Source organism: Gasterosteus aculeatus, chromosome 6, assembly GCF_964276395.1.
Source record: "Gasterosteus aculeatus chromosome 6, fGasAcu3.hap1.1, whole genome shotgun sequence".
Taxonomy (NCBI): Eukaryota; Metazoa; Chordata; class Actinopteri; order Perciformes; family Gasterosteidae; genus Gasterosteus; species Gasterosteus aculeatus.
Window position 1 is genome coordinate 3,526,676 of NC_135693.1, and position 15,436 is coordinate 3,542,111.

General features: G+C 43.5%; 2 protein-coding genes across 2 annotated transcripts; both read right to left on the bottom strand.

Annotated features, from left to right (window-relative positions):
• Positions 1–2,303: 2,303 nt before the first annotated feature.
• sdhaf4 (succinate dehydrogenase complex assembly factor 4) lies at positions 2,304–3,267 on the bottom strand. The gene is made up of 3 exons (XM_040179447.2): positions 3,083–3,267; positions 2,784–2,897; positions 2,304–2,657 (listed from the first exon to the last, which is right to left on the bottom strand). The coding sequence occupies exons 1-3, from the start codon at positions 3,234–3,236 to the stop codon at positions 2,548–2,550; spliced, it is 378 nt and encodes a 125-aa protein (XP_040035381.2). The 5' UTR covers positions 3,237–3,267; the 3' UTR covers positions 2,304–2,547.
• Positions 3,268–7,396: 4,129 nt separating this feature from the next.
• On the bottom strand, positions 7,397–13,192 carry tlx1 (T cell leukemia homeobox 1). The gene is made up of 3 exons (XM_040179118.2): positions 12,642–13,192; positions 11,117–11,354; positions 7,397–9,777 (listed from the first exon to the last, which is right to left on the bottom strand). Exons 1-3 carry the CDS (start codon positions 13,069–13,071, stop codon positions 9,567–9,569), a joined length of 879 nt encoding a protein of 292 aa, XP_040035052.1. The 5' UTR covers positions 13,072–13,192; the 3' UTR covers positions 7,397–9,566.
• Between the last annotated feature and the right edge of the window lie 2,244 nt (positions 13,193–15,436).

Sequence of the window (15,436 nt, forward strand, 5' to 3'; positions counted from 1 at the left end):
CCATGATTATATGATTAATTTTATTTTGTATCGCACAATATCGCAAATTAGCCTCAGAGGTCTTTACAGTCTGTACACATGTGACATCCTCTGTCCAAAAACCCTTTACATTGGCACAGGAAAAACTCCCCAAAAAATGAAAAAGCATTTGATGGGGAGAATAAGGGGAAGAAACCTTTAGAGAGACACAGGACGATCCTCCTTGGGACGGAGAGACTGCGACGCACATACAGAATGAACAACGTAAAATATGTATAATACGTTAAATTCATCCGACAGAGATGATTCAAATGACCATATTATCTCATCAGATGTGTTCATGATCATTTCCTGCTACTCAGGGGAGACAAAAGACGCTCTTCCTTTAAGTTTATTTGCCGTTATACTGTTAAAAATATCATGGTTTCGGTGATCGACTCCTGCTCTTCTAATATAGGACGCGCACGCGCGATTATTCTGATGACTGACATCTGGTTCAAACTAACAAGATGGTTTGAGCGCCGATCTGCCTTCGAGGAACCGAGATATCCATCCATCCATCCATTTTCAACCGCTTATCCGGAGTCGGGTCGCGGGGGCAACAGCTCCAGCAGGGGACCCCAAACTTCCCTTTTCCGGGCCACATCTACCAGCTCTGACTGGGGGATCCCAAGGCGTTCCCAGACCAGTGCAGAGATATAATCTCTCCACCTAGTCCTGGGTCTTCCCCGGGGCCTCTTCCCAGCTGGCCGTGCCTGGAACACCTCCCTAGGGAGGCGCCCAGGGGGCATCCTCACCAGATGCCCAAACCACCTCAACTGGCTCCATTCGACCCCGGTCTGCCACTCTTTTGGCACTGTCCCAGACTTCCACGCAATGTTGAAGAGGCGTGTTATCCAAGACAACCCCCCAACACCCATTGCTTTTAGCATCAATTGACGATGATCCCTCCTCCGCCTCCAGCTCCGCCTCTACCAAAGAGGGCGTAGTAGTTGGGTTCAGGACTTCCTCAAAGTGTTCCTTCCACCGCCCGATAACCTCCTCAGTCGCGGTCAACAGGGTCCCATCCTTACTGTACACAGCTTGGATGGTTCCCCGTTTCCCCCTCCTGAGGTGCCGGATGGTCTTCCAGAAGCACTTTGGTGCCGACCGAAAGTCCTTCTCCATAGTTACCCCAAACTCCTCCCATACTCGCTGCTTTGCCTCCATCACGGCAGAGGCCTTCGAGCCTGTCGGTACACTGCAACTGCCTCCGGAGTCCCACCGGATATCATAACCCGGAAGGCCTCCTTCTTCAGTCGGACGGCTTCCCTGACCACCGGTGTCCACCACGGGGTTCGAGGGTTACCGCCCCTTGATGCACCTCCAGGAGTGTGGTTCCAGAGCCGAGGCTGTGCGTAGAGGTAAGCCCCACCTGATCCAACTGATAACGCTCCACCTCCCGCACAAACTCCGGCTCCTTCCCCCCCAGAGAGGTTACGTTCCACGTCCCCAGAGCCAGCATCTGCCGCCCAGGTCTGTTCCGTCTGGACCCCCCACTGTCACTGCCATCCTTGTAGCAGCGCACCTGACCCCATCGGTTTCCTCCACAGGTGGTGAGCCCATGGGGAGTAGAGTCTTGGGCTGCCGCGTCACTCCTTCGGGCTGTGCCCTGCCGGGCTCCGCGGTAAACCCGGCCACCAGACGCTCGCTGTCGGGCCCTCCATCTGAGCCTGGCTCCAAATGGGGGCCCCGGGCTTCCTCCGGGCTTCCTCCGGGCCGGGTAACTCCTTCCCTCTTCCGTTTTTTCATGGGGTCTTTTTGAACCATTCTTAGTGGTCTCAGGCGAGGGGCCTGAGACCACTTTGCTAAGGGTAACCCCACTAGGAGCACAAGGCTCCCGACAACACAGCCCTCAAGGTCATAGGGACACACAAACCTCTCCACCACGATAAAGTGACGGTTCCCAGAGAGGAACCGAGATAGCCTGATGTCAATCATCTCGGTAATTTGAGCTGGATTATCGGACATTTGACCGACTTTGTTGAACCACGTACGAGGAACAAAGCCCATATGTCTAAAGCATTGACCTGAAAGCCATTCTCACGTCCTTTTCAAGTCCCTTTCATTAGTTACCTGCTATATACAGTATGAACACAAACGCAAAAGGGGCAAACAAACAATTTGTATGGGGGTGTTTAACACACACACATGCTTTTAGTTTTCAGAATGACCAATTTAGATATTAGTAGAATCAAGCAGATGATGTACTTTTTTGTGTCTTTGAAAGTTTTAGACGGAAACAAATGTATTCTGGATAGAAAGAAACAGCCAAACAGCCGCTGTCCGGTTTTAACTTAGTTTTATTTGTTACATTCCTCCAAACTCATGTGCAAAACGTGTCCTGAAGCTACACATATTTAAAACACATATAACACTGCCAGGATTCTGCCATTACTACGTATTAGTATTAATACAGTCACCATCAGAAACCATTTAAACCTCCTTCTCACCTTCTGATCTCAGAACTTGAGTGACCAGCAAAAAACAGGCAACGGCTAAAATATACATTATTCTGCGTGTGTGGAACTAGAAGTCGACGCAGCGGCCCTTCCTCTCCCAGTCTCCGTAGCGGGTGGGCTCTGGTCCCCGTGGACCTCCCTTTTCTTTGGTTTCGGGGTTCACGTCATCGGGGAACTCTGCAGGATGACAAGAGAACTGTTTGGCTTGAAAATGGTATGGTGACCATGCTATTTCCCTCCCTTTTGCAATGAGTTTTGCAAAAGGATTGGGCTTGTGGCTAAATAAAAAAAGACAGTTCTCACTTTTCAGAGCAGATTGGCTCGCCTCCTCGGGGCCGTCCAAACGACCCTGCGGGGTTTTGGCTTTCTTCAGCGGCTCCTTGTCCTCCACTGCTCCGCTGGCTGCACGGGAACATCCTGCACGAGGCGCACGGACGGATTTCAGAATAAAAGCCGGCTCAATAGTAGGCAGCCAACGTAGTACACAGTGCCCGATAGAAGACTGAACACTGCCTAGCCTTAACCTTAGCTAGAGTCATATTAATGAATATACAATTTTAGATAAAACATCAGCATAACGAAACACACACACACACACACACCTTTAAAGTTGGGCTCTGTGGCTAAACCCTTGGATAGTACAAGTCTTCTGGCCGGAGCACATAGCCGCAGAAGAGACATGTCAGTTGTTGGGAGACCTTTCCTCTCGAGTCCACGGACGCTTGCACAACTATTGTGTTGTTGTTGTTGCGACATCTGTCGCGCTTTAATCGCGCAGATGTCGTCATCACCCGGTGACGGAAAGAAGCCGGTGGCTGTAATGTCTTCTGAACGCCACTAGGGGGACACAAATCACTGGACAAACGTGTATTCTATTCTTTTTAAAGCTTTACTGGCAGAACTTCTATAAATATAACTTTATGTTTAGAAACTCTGCATGTACTTGTATTATAATACGTGGTTTGGAGAAATAAAAAGGGATTCATACCAAACCTGATTAATGCTTTTCCTTGAATTTGCTTAATTTCTTCAGTTTATCATCACGGTAGTCTGATTCAGATATTTAATACATCCAGATCTTGGCAAACGATGTAGTATACTATGGTTTTATATGCAAATCTCTCCTAGTATGACCTTATTCAGCCTATTATTGTATATGGGTGGTGTTACATCACTTGCTTGCAGCTGCAATTCGCACATAGACGGCCGGGCTCAATAATTCTGTATCACGCAACCATCTCTGATTCCGAAAGTGAAGCCCATGTGGAAGTGCTGTGACCAAACCCTGGCTGCTACATGTTCTGTGTTTCTTACTGAGCAGAACACCTAACCCCTAACCCACCCTGGCGCCTTCACAGCAGCACGCGGCTCTAATACAGTTTTTGCCCGTTGCTTGAAGACATTTTGTAAAATTTCCCTCATTGTGCCAAAACTCTACACACAAGTAAACATGACACAACACTGGGAAATATACCATTCACATCTGGGTCAAATTGAAACTGTACTATCAAAACCTAACATTCCTTTGTCAAAATGTAACTCTGATGACAAAATGACACATACATTCATCATTTGAATACACTTTCAGATCAGCAGCAACACACTAGTCTACTTTATATAAAAAACTGCAGTCTTTTGTTTTCAATGTTTTTATTCAATTCCACAGAGGGCATGTTTTCAAAACAACCAAAAAATGAAATACTGAATTCAAAATCATTAGTATATTTTACAGTACAGTAAATTCAGTTCAATCAAAAATAAAAACAATACACTACTGTAAACACAGAAAAACACAATTGTGCACAAGCGGGCTCTGGATTGACCTCATCTCAATGTCTCCGCAGGCCTGTTCCATTGCCTGCATAAGAGGCATACGGCCATGTGGTTGGCGGTCATATACGCGCCATCTCCAAGCGGAAAAAAATTCCTCTATAGGATTTAGAAATGGCGAGTAAGGGGGCAAGTACACAACTTCAAATTGATCATGGTTGGTGAACCAGTTCTGGACCAGAGCAGCCCGATGGAAACTAACATTCTCCCAGACAACAACAAACCTGGGCTGATCTGGTCCATCTTGTACAATTGCATTATGAAGTGCATCTAGAAATGTGATTATGTGTTGCGCATTATAGGGACCCAGTTTGGCATGATGGTGCAGTAGCCCTCGAAGACTTATGGCAGCACACAATGTTATATTTCCCCCGTGCTGCCCCGGGGCGTGCAAAATTGCCCTTTGGCCAATTATATTACGTCCTCGTCGTCTGCTTTTGCTAAGGTTGAATCCAGCCTCGTCAATGTAAATACATTCATGTGGCTGGACAGCTCCATCCATGTCCAGGATTCTCTAACAAAAACATACATATTGTGGATGTACAAGAGGAGTATAGAGTTGAAGACATACCTGTTTTCCAGTCGGAATGTCCTTATTATGGATGCAACTGTGAAACGGCTTAGATTACTGTAGGATGGACTCTCTGCCCAGCTTCCCTCATAGTCAGGCCACGGTTTATGACATGGTCCACCAAAGTTGCTCTTATGTCATCCGAAATAATGGTCCTTGTGTGGCCTCTTCGACCACGTCCTCCCCTCTGTCTCGGTCTACCTCGTCCTCTGCCTCTAGCTCTCCCTGCCTCCATGCTTGCAAAGTTCTCAAAACGTATTACTGCAACTGGGGCCTTTTTGTAGCTGGCTGTTTAGTGCTCAGTTTTGTAAGTAAGTGTTTTCAGGTGTGTGTCTAAGTCTTTTCAATTAACCAATGTGTGTTGTATTTTGAATCGATGTGTTTTCCCAATGGTACCCTGAGATTTAATTTTTGAACTAAGTGTCTTATATATGAAATAGTTTGTAGTGTCTAGGAGCAAGTGTGTTGCAAAAAGGAGCAAGTGTGTTACAGAATTGCAACTTAAGTGCAAAGCAGCGCTTTTGTTTAAGGTATGGTTATACTTTGTTTAAGGTATAGTTACAACAACTTCAAGTTATGTTACTTTTGTTTAAGCCGGTGTCTATAGTGTTCAAGCAATGGGCAAAAACTGTAATAATTTTCCCACAGGGATTAGCATATGGTCTCAATTTATAGTTTTCAAGTATTTTTCAATACAGCATGATGTGGATTTAGTAAATGATGGTGCCTTTAGAGTCACGTAGACCATAAAGCAGGCTATGCTTTAGGGCGGGCTATTGTGATTGACTCGTCTTCACAGATAACAGAGACATAGTCAATAAATACGCTCAAATCCAATCTCCATCATTCCATCCATCAAACCACTTATCCTGCACACAGGGTCGCGGGGGCCTGGAGTCTATCCCAGCCAACTTCGGGCAAGAGACAGGGTACAAATGTAGAAATGGGTATAAATGTATATTACCTATGCAATGGCATCCTGGTTTCTCTCAGAGTACAGCTGCAGTTTTCACAGCTTCAGGTTCATGAAAAGGGATAAGGGCTTATCCCAGTTTCTGAAAACGGAATATGGTGGTTAAAAATAAACATATAAACAGGAAAGTTCAAAAGCCCAACCATGAACAGTTTTTCATGTTTATTTCTACACATTCTTTGTGTCAATAATGAGACGGAATAACTATACCAAAACTATGTGGCACGCAGTGTGGGAAGTATATTCTCAACTTGCTTCATCTTTATCAGCTCTGGTGAGGGACCATGCTTTCTCCCCAGGGTGTGCGTGTCTGTGTGTGCGTGTGTGTGTGTGTGTGTGTGTGTGTGTGTGTGTTAGACCAATTCCAGGAGGCTTCAGTGTAGCTTAACTCCAGCAGCTTAGTCTAGATACTTCTGAGTGGATGATGAAATTCTCCTTTACATTCCTCTTCAACTTTTTAGAAGGCAGTCCTGGAGAATGTCACGTCACACACTAAACCCACACTAACACACACACACAAATGCACACGCACACACATACACACTCAGTGCGTAATGTTCTGCCGACTGCAATTATTGGACAAAAAAATATGTTTTGTAAACATTTATAGATGTATCAAGATACACACGTTTGCATGACGTTGACGTCTGAGAAAGAAAGACACAGAAGAGCCATGAGGGTATTTTGTGTACAGTAGTGTGTAAACTGTCATGACAATCTAAACTGAGACATCTTAATAATATTTTCTCAGTGTCACCCTGCTTACACATACATGCATGCACGCACACAACGCACGCACACACAAACACGCACACACAAACACACACAAACCCTCTTTATATCTTGGAGCTAACCCTCCTGCAGATTGACCTGTTTCTTGTCATCTTTCCCCTCCAGTGCCTTTGTACTTCTAAATGCCACATTTTTGGGGATGAATGCGATGGTTGGGTTCCTTAAAAATATTAGATTTATGTTTACATTCACATAAAGGAATTTCAGAACAAGGAGAAGCATTTGTAAAATGAATCTCTAAATCGGATTCGGTGGACTTTGAGACAATCAAACATCAGAGGTGCGTGGAGGCGTGTCACAGCCCCGTCGTCAGGAGCTCACTGCACGTTTTTGAAAAGCACGACTGTTTTTTTCATTCGGTCAGAGCCAGTGATAGAGTAGCCTACATACTAACGGCGTATATTGAAAGTTACATGGTGTAGTAATACGTATGGAAACAAACACAGGACTTTCTCCTAGGATTCCATCGTTTGTATGAAACCCAAATCAAATGTTGACGCATGTTGTGTAACGTTTCATGAGAGAGTTCACTTAGGCGCTTGTTATTTATTCACTCACGTTCCCTTGTTACATTACCTTACTAAGTTTCCTCACTAAGTGTCCTTACTAGGTTTCCTTGCTAAGTTACATAGCGTAATTATCCTGTTATTATGTTTTTACGTCACCTCCCTTTTTAAATCGGGAATATCCTCTCTCAATATTAAGGAACACAGGAATTATTAGGAAACAAAGAACAGTCTCACACATAGCTATTTCTTTATCCTTTATTTATGCAGTAGGACCTTATGAATTCATCCATCCATCCATCTTCAAACCGCTTACCCTACATACAGGGTCGCAGGGGGGAGCAAATCCCAGCCAACTTTGGGTGGGAGACAGGGTACACCCTGGATTGGATTGGTCACCAGTCAATCGCAGGGCTAACATAGACGTACAACCATTCACACTCACATACCTATACGGGCAATTTAGAGTTACTAATCAACCTGACACCCAGAGCATGTCCTTGGACTGTGGGAGGAAGCCAGAGTACCCGGAGAGAATCCACATGGACACGGGGAGAACATGCAGACTTCACACAGAAAGGCCACTGGGTCGAACCCGGGACCTTCTTGGTGTGAGGCGACAGTGCTAACCACCACACCATAAGTTGAGCAAGTGGGTAATGTTGTGAGACGGTTGTAGGCCACGAAACCAATTAGGGTTAAAAATGTGAAAAATGCAGTGCCTTGAAACAATGCAAGTGTAATGTCATTTAAGGCTGTGACGTAACGGTGTGCCTGGCGTTACAAGAACATGCTGTCTTGTGATGTGGGACACAAACAGAGGTCTCCTGGGTGAGTGTCCTGGGTTTGGTTGTTGCACCGACCTTTAAAGGGGCTTTAATGGCGCTAAAGGTTGTTAGTATGCAGCCTGGTATGCAGCAGAGGGACTCGTAAAGGAGACCTACAGAGGCCGAAGGGTGCAAAGGCCCCATCTAGAGCCAGGGTTTGGATTTACTAACAGGACAGACTCTGTGAAGAGGACCGGCACTATGCCAATATAAAGGGCTAATTCTTAAGGTAATATCAACACCATTCTTATTTGCAAACACTTGTTGTTATATTCCATCTCTGCCAATACATCCTGAATGCCCCACACTGTTCTTTTAAGCATAGTTTTAATGATTATTTGCAAAATTGTATGTTATTGCAGGTCTTCTTATCCAGCCCTTAATTTTGTATTTCACTCAAATTCCGCCTTGGTTTGTTCCGTATATCAAATTAGTTTTGCGTCCCGTTTGTTCTGACTATTGGCTGTTTTATTTTGTTTTAAGTCCTTTTTGTGTTGTAACTTCAAAAGGGAGACGTGTTGCTTATTGTCATTATATTGTGGATAATACTTAACGTCACGTTAGTTGTGTTTTGTGCTTGATCATCAAAAATGTCACACGGTAACAATCCATGAGTGAAAAATTGAAGGTGGGAACAAGGAACAATTTATATGCCATTAAGTTAATCAAGAGGGACCAAATATATATGTGGCTTGGAAATAAATATTCAAAAACAAAGTTTTTCCACAAAATCAAGGTAACATACGGTCGAAAATGATGGATAGACTTTGAATTTAGGGTGAAGCTAAATTAATTTCAGTGTCCAAAAAAATGTGTTATTGTGGTCAGTATGAACAGCATTGTTTGTAAGCATGAACTCACAAACAAGACAGGTGTTTTTTTGTGTTTGGTCTCAGCTCACAGGTCGGAGATCTGCTTCCACACAACATAAGAAAATACAGTTTGTAAAAAAATAACAGTCCAATAGGAAAGTGAAATGTAGGCTATTCGACTGTGGTCAAATGTGCTTTGACTATGGAATTAGGATAGAATCTCTAAATATGAAGCCTGTAGCCAATATCTTCCTAAATGATGAAAAAGGAGTCAAATCCATATTTTATCCTGCTGTGAATTATCTTCATGGAGTTCATATATTGAATTCATATACAAATGTGCTAAAAACAAGTGCTCTGTTATTTTGCAATTGAGTGAAAAAAAGTCCATTAACATGGCAGATAAACACAGACACGCTGATGTACACACAATATGAAAATATGCTGTTTATGAAACACAGAGTCCCTTAAAGCTTAACTATGGAACACAACTCACTTATGCACGTCCGTCCTCGTCCTCTTGTGGACTTCTTCTCCTGCTCTTATGGAGCGTACTGTTTATCACAATGCCTCTGGAATATCTACCCAGAATGTCCCTGTGCAGGCTGTAGGACCTCTGGAGAGATCCAGATCAGACGGTGGACCCCATTAGATGGGTGGTGCTGAGTAAGCTGTTGTTGACTGTAGCACCTGCATGCGTCCGTGTGAAAAGAGCCCAACGGTAACCCGATAACCTTGATCGGGTCTGTCCTACTCAGAGGCCAATTGGCGGGCTCTACTCGCAGGCCGACACACTGCTGATCTTGCCGGTGTTTTCGCTCCACGGCTGCAAGTTCTGCAGGGCGAACAGCGAGCTGTTCTGCAGGCATAGCGGATCCGGGGTCAGCGGCTGGTTGATGGTCTTCTGGAAGGCTTCCTGCTGCAGCTGCATGAGGATCCGGTTGGCCTGCTGCCGCTCCGCCTCACGCTCCTCTGCCGTCTGCCGCCTGCGGAGAGTGACGGGAAAAGCGACGAGGAGCCGGTGGCACACCGGAGAGAAACAAACACACATCATGTATGTGAAATAATGAATGCTTATCGGAATACAAGAACAACTGTTATATAGTGGGCTCGCTCTCTATGTATACTCCCAGAAGCCAGTGTTCTCATGGTTGTGTTATAAACTAACCAAGGATAGAGATAACGAACTAACGATTTTGTTTATTGAGGTTTGATGGTGCAGTGAACAGAATTAAATTGTTTTCAGTCTGAGAATTGAATAGTTAATATTTCCAAAGCAAACTAAACCACAATTCCATCAATATCAATGGAAATACATTTGCTTTGAAAGCAGAACAGATATCATGTTGTTGGATAAACGTCAATTATTCAGAATTCTTCTTATTTTTATTAATACATAAATCAGAAAATACTGCATGAGAAACAAATCCAAAATCAATTCTCACCAGGTTTTTAGTTCAGTGGCTATAGGTACATATGAACAAACCTTATTTTCTTATTAATAGGAGTGATGAGGGAACGTTTGAGAGAAAGGGTATTTGGAAAAAGCAACCATTAAAGATGTCTGTCAAAATGAAATACATTTTAAAGCACCTAAGGTGGTAAAAGCTATACTATGCATATATCAGTTATCCATATATCATATCATATATCATATCCAGTTGATTAGTTGCATTAGGACCGTTCATCTTGCTTATCAAAAGTGATCTGAAGTGTTATGTTTTAGTATTGAAGGCATTAGTTGGTGGTTACTTTTGGTGAATGTAGAAAAATCTACAGATGCAAATAGACTGGTAGTGAAATCTAAACAGACCTCAAAGAGTCTCAAAGCACATTTTGTGTCTTTACTAACCACTTTCCTTTTTGACAAATGATTTCACAATGCACAATGTTTCCTCTAACCTCCCCCAGCAAAGTGTTTCATTTCTGCCTCACGGATTGGTGAACAAAGATCTATTTGAGCCAAACCGACAGCTTGTCTTTAGCAGCCTTCAGCCCGACCTCAGCTCTACAACTGCTCAAATAACAGAACCTTTAACTCTGTTAGTTTTAGCTTTAATGAAGTCAATATTTGTGTATTATTTGATGTGTACTGTCGTAAGAGTGCACATATGAGACATAAGCAGAAGCACACCAAAGAGAGGGAGCTTGCGATGAAAGGGTGTCCTAACATGGAATAAAGGGGGCTCCCGGAGCCCATTAAACACCCCAAGAGGGCCCGTGATAGCTCACCGGGCCTCCAGAATAAACAGCCTCTTAGGTCCTCTGCACGGTATACAATGCTGTGGTACAAGCTTCAAAACAAATAAAAAATGACCACCTCACCTCCACTTTGTGCGTCTGTTCTGGAACCAGGTTTTGACCTGGGCGTCGGTCATCTTCAGTGCTTTAGCGAGAGCGGCCCGCTCCGCCGACGCCAGGTACTTCTGCCGGTGGAAGCGTTTCTCTAGCTCGCAGATCTGTAGCCGCGTAAAGGACGTCCGGGGCTTCTTCTTCTTTGGCGGCGTCCGGTTCTGGTAGGGGTGACCCACGCGGCGCGTCACAGTGAGGGGGGAGAGGGACACTGGGCGGCACGGAAGGGAGGGGGGAAGGAGTTGACGGGGAGATGACAGATGACAGGACAGAGTTTTCAGGAGAAGAAAAAGAAACAAAATTAATCAAAAAGGAAGGAAAGTACAAGAGAGGATAGTTCAAGTGAGGACAAATTAGGACAGAAATTCAGGACAGAAGAGAGAAAAAGACAGGTAAGGAAAATACGGTAAAAGACAAGTCCAAACAGGAGGACAGGACAGGAGAAGACAGAGAGAAGACAGGAAGGGGAGGACAACGGGTATTCAGTTCAATTAGGCATTGACTATAGGGCTGACAGATATTTAAGTTGACTATTGTTTACTCTCCGATTCTTAAACTACAACAATTATCTTTTCAAATTCAACGTTTTTATCATTTTTATCCCCAAAACAGATATTTTAAATTGTATTCTGTAAATAGCAGATTTATTTATTATACCATAATGTTATTTTTTCAACAATAATTATTATATTGGCCTAATTTAAGACATTTGGAGCACCTGTGATCTGAATTCAACTGAATATTGGATCAAATTAAAAAAATTGATTATGCTAGATATCTTTATAACAGTATTGACACACACACACACACACACACACACACACACACACACACACACACACACGCGTGCGCGCGCGCACACACACACACATTTACATAACACCTGTGTACCAATAATCGTGAAATTATAACAATAATACACTGGAGTCTCCAATATCCTACAGTGGTGCTGCTTTACAGAAATTAGTAAATAAATCAATTAGTCATCAATAATACAGATTATAGGCTTAGACAAAAATAATATGTTATTAAGTGTTCCCTCATTCATTAAATCATATCGAACTCTCATTCATTGATTTTAAGTATACATAACAGTCTGGTTTGTGTCGTTTTTTCATAAAAAAAAGGTTGATGAATAAAGAAGAAAAGCAAACAAGTCAAAGCATTTTTTAAAGTTATTATTTTTAAGCATGAAAAATAATACTTCTTATCTCCAAATATTTATGTAAAAATGTGTGCCTAATGACTCCGTGATATTGAGACATTAATCACTAATTCCCTAACTAGAAGCAAGCACGCAAGGAGACGTTGATACATACAATTTACAATAACGAATGTTTTGGTACACGCACAAACTTTTTGTATTTTCACAAAATATTGTTTAGTCTTTCAAATGATCATATGCATGATATTAGTACATGTATTTCTATTTATGGATCGATTCTATTTATTGAACTGAATGTGACACATCCTATATTCTATATCATAGCATGGATACCTGTGAACCGGTCTTTGGTGTAGCGCCGGTTGCTCTCCATCCAGGGGAACGTCAGTGACGTCAGGTTGTTGATGTTCCCGGTCATCGGGGGCCCGGAGGAGTTCCCGCAGCTCAGCGGGCGGTGCGCGGGGACGCGGATGACCCCTGCGGAGCTCACGTTAGTCGCGTTCGAATTCACGCCCACGTTCATTTGATAAGCCCCGCCAAAGGAGGCCATCCCGCACGAGCCACCGGTGCCATTGTATCCGCTGTTGCCGTACGTGTAGCCGCCGCCGCCCCCCCCGCTGCTTGGGCCGCACGAGTAGGCCCCGTGTCCGTAGTCCGGTTCGGGCATCCTCGCGCCCAGCATGCAGCTCTGCTCCACGCTGCTGAGGATTTGGTCGATGCCGAAGCTGATGGGCTCCACGTGCAGCATCCCTCTGAGGTCCATGGCCGTCCAAGAGCCCCTCCAGCTGCGGCGCGAGGAACAGAGGTCGCTCCACGCGCCGCTCCCCTGGACTCTTCTACGTCTATGCGGCTCCTTCTGCTCAAGCTTCTGGTCCTTATCTGTAGTGAGTGCGGTCGCGAGTGTGAGCGCAGGAGACGTTTGCCCCCTCCCCTTTCTAGCGCGCGGGGGACATCCGTCAAAGTGCCAAATAGACAGCGCGAGATTAAGACACAATTTTAGGCCCGAAAACTTGGTTAAAGAGTGTGTGAGCTCTTCGGAGGCTTTACGCAAACTTCATAAAGCAGTGATTAACAGCTTTATGAAGACAAGATCAATTGTCTGCGAGCAGCACAACCTGCTTCCCACTCACCCCGTGGGCAAGTGCACACATGCGCACGAGCTAATGTCCACAGAAGTGTGTTTTATTCTAAAGCTTTAGTTTGGGACCTTGAACAAAACGAGCGCTCCCATCCGGTCGGTTGACGTGGGGTTCTATCGATACAGTGCGGTTTGTTCCATTACTGCACATTTTCATCAACCATTTATTATAAACCATTTATTAGTTTTATAATCGTGTTCTAATGATTGCAGCAATCACTTTGCTTTTTTACACTATTGCAGATGTATTGTCATTGCAGTAGAATAATGTTTACCATATGTGTGATCCAGTTTATCTAATGGGTCTTTTCACCTACGTCTGCATATTTGTTTGTGACATGATTCCCTACAATACAAATACTTATTAATTAATTAAAATATACAACAAAATAAATACAGATGAAAACAAATGAATATGAAATGCATTAAGTATTTAGCCGCGATTAAAGTCAATTTTCTTCAGTCGAACGCTCCATAGTTTATCATTTGACATTTAAAAGTACATTTCTGAAACTTCCGTCTGTTTCGATTTATTCTGCAGAATTTTGGGTACCATCATGAATTGACCCCGACAGGTTCAAACCGGACGGTATAAATCACAGAAAGACGATTGATGTTTAATGCAGGCGACCCATTTATTGTTTTGGAGCCGGCGTAATTATTAATTCATGTTCAGAGTGATATGGCTTCAAAACGTGGATGCGTTCTCATTTGTTTCCGGCAAAGAACAGGGGTATATATATAGTTTTTTTTAACATACATATTTATTTTATAAAGCCAGCCGAAAACATCTGAGTTAAAGTGGGGTTTTAATGATATAAATAAATAATAGGCCATTGGTTGGCATTCGGCTGCACTCATTAAAAATATGAATGAATCCGAGACGATCACATATTACATACAGTGGGTTTCAATTAGAGGGGTGTTCCTTCCACCATAATAAATGAATGCAACTCAATTTAATCGTTGATCATAAATAACGAGTGGCGTTTTTTACGTAACATCGCATTATGGACGATAATTGCGCGGGATCCACCAACTCCACAACAATTAAATGAAAAAATAACCATTGATTCGTCTTCCATTGCCTCATAAAGCCAGGGGGACTTAATTACTTAACGCGAGGTCACATCATTAATATTTGATACGCCTCGAGCCGCTCTCATCGGCCAATTATGTGGCGACAATGTGTGCAGCCTATCCGCACTTATCCCTGGACAGACGCGCACCAATAACGACCAGGGACTGATGAAGTGCAGGGCGGTGCGTATAGATTGCATATGGAACCTATGGTGTTATATTTAAAATCAGATAGCAATATAATGCAGTCAGAGTTTTCTATTAAAACAAACAAACAATGAATTTATATTTTCACATATATTTCGCATGATTTTGCTGTTATTTCATACATACTTATTTGTTAGAAAATTACTTTAGTGGTCAGGCTTTCTATACGTGAAAGACCTGTGGTATCTGGCAGTAGTACTGGCATCTTTTATCGAGCGCCCGTTGTCAACTAGTTCCAATGTGGGGTTTGCGAAAGAATAAAAAGTAAAAAAGATCTCCTCATTTCAAAAGGAGACAAGAATTGATTTCTCCTTCCTGCAAGCAGCGTCACCCGCATGGCCCAATGATCCCAACGGCCGAGGCTGCCACAGTCCATCTGAGACGTGGCCTAAGTGTAGGAGCACCTTACCGTTGTCTTTGTTAGTCTGACGGCAGTGGAACGAGTCTGCGTGGGATGCTATGTTCGTCCTCGTCAAAAATAATCCATACATGATAATTCCTGCGCTTTTTCTCCGCCATTTTTTTTTCCAATTCACTCATGGGAAATACCTGCTTACCCCCAGAAATAGAAATTCAGCACAATAAAATTAATTTTGTTATTTTTAAATCACAGTCGCTTTTACGTAAAGGTTAACAACTGTCTTACAGATGTTTACCGTCTATATGCACACATTATTAACACAAATGTTGGCAAAGAAAAAAA

Bases quoted from the DNA above. Each gene is read 5' to 3' on its own strand.
- sdhaf4 (XM_040179447.2), bottom strand. From the start codon at position 3,236: ATGTCGCAACAACAACAACACAATAGTTGTGCAAGCGTCCGTGGACTC. The intron at 2,898-3,082 runs GTGTGTGTGTGT...CGCCTCGTGCAG, and splicing joins CACAGAGCCCAACTTTAAAG to GATGTTCCCGTGCAGCCAGC. The intron at 2,658-2,783 runs GTGAGAACTGTC...GTCATCCTGCAG, and splicing joins GAGCCAATCTGCTCTGAAAA to AGTTCCCCGATGACGTGAAC.
- tlx1 (XM_040179118.2), bottom strand. From the start codon at position 13,071: ATGGACCTCAGAGGGATGCTGCACGTGGAGCCCATCAGCTTCGGCATC. The intron at 11,355-12,641 runs GTATCCATGCTA...CGTGCCGCCCAG, and splicing joins CACCAAAGACCGGTTCACAG to TGTCCCTCTCCCCCCTCACT. The intron at 9,778-11,116 runs GTGAGGTGGTCA...CACTCTCCGCAG, and splicing joins AACAGACGCACAAAGTGGAG to GCGGCAGACGGCAGAGGAGC.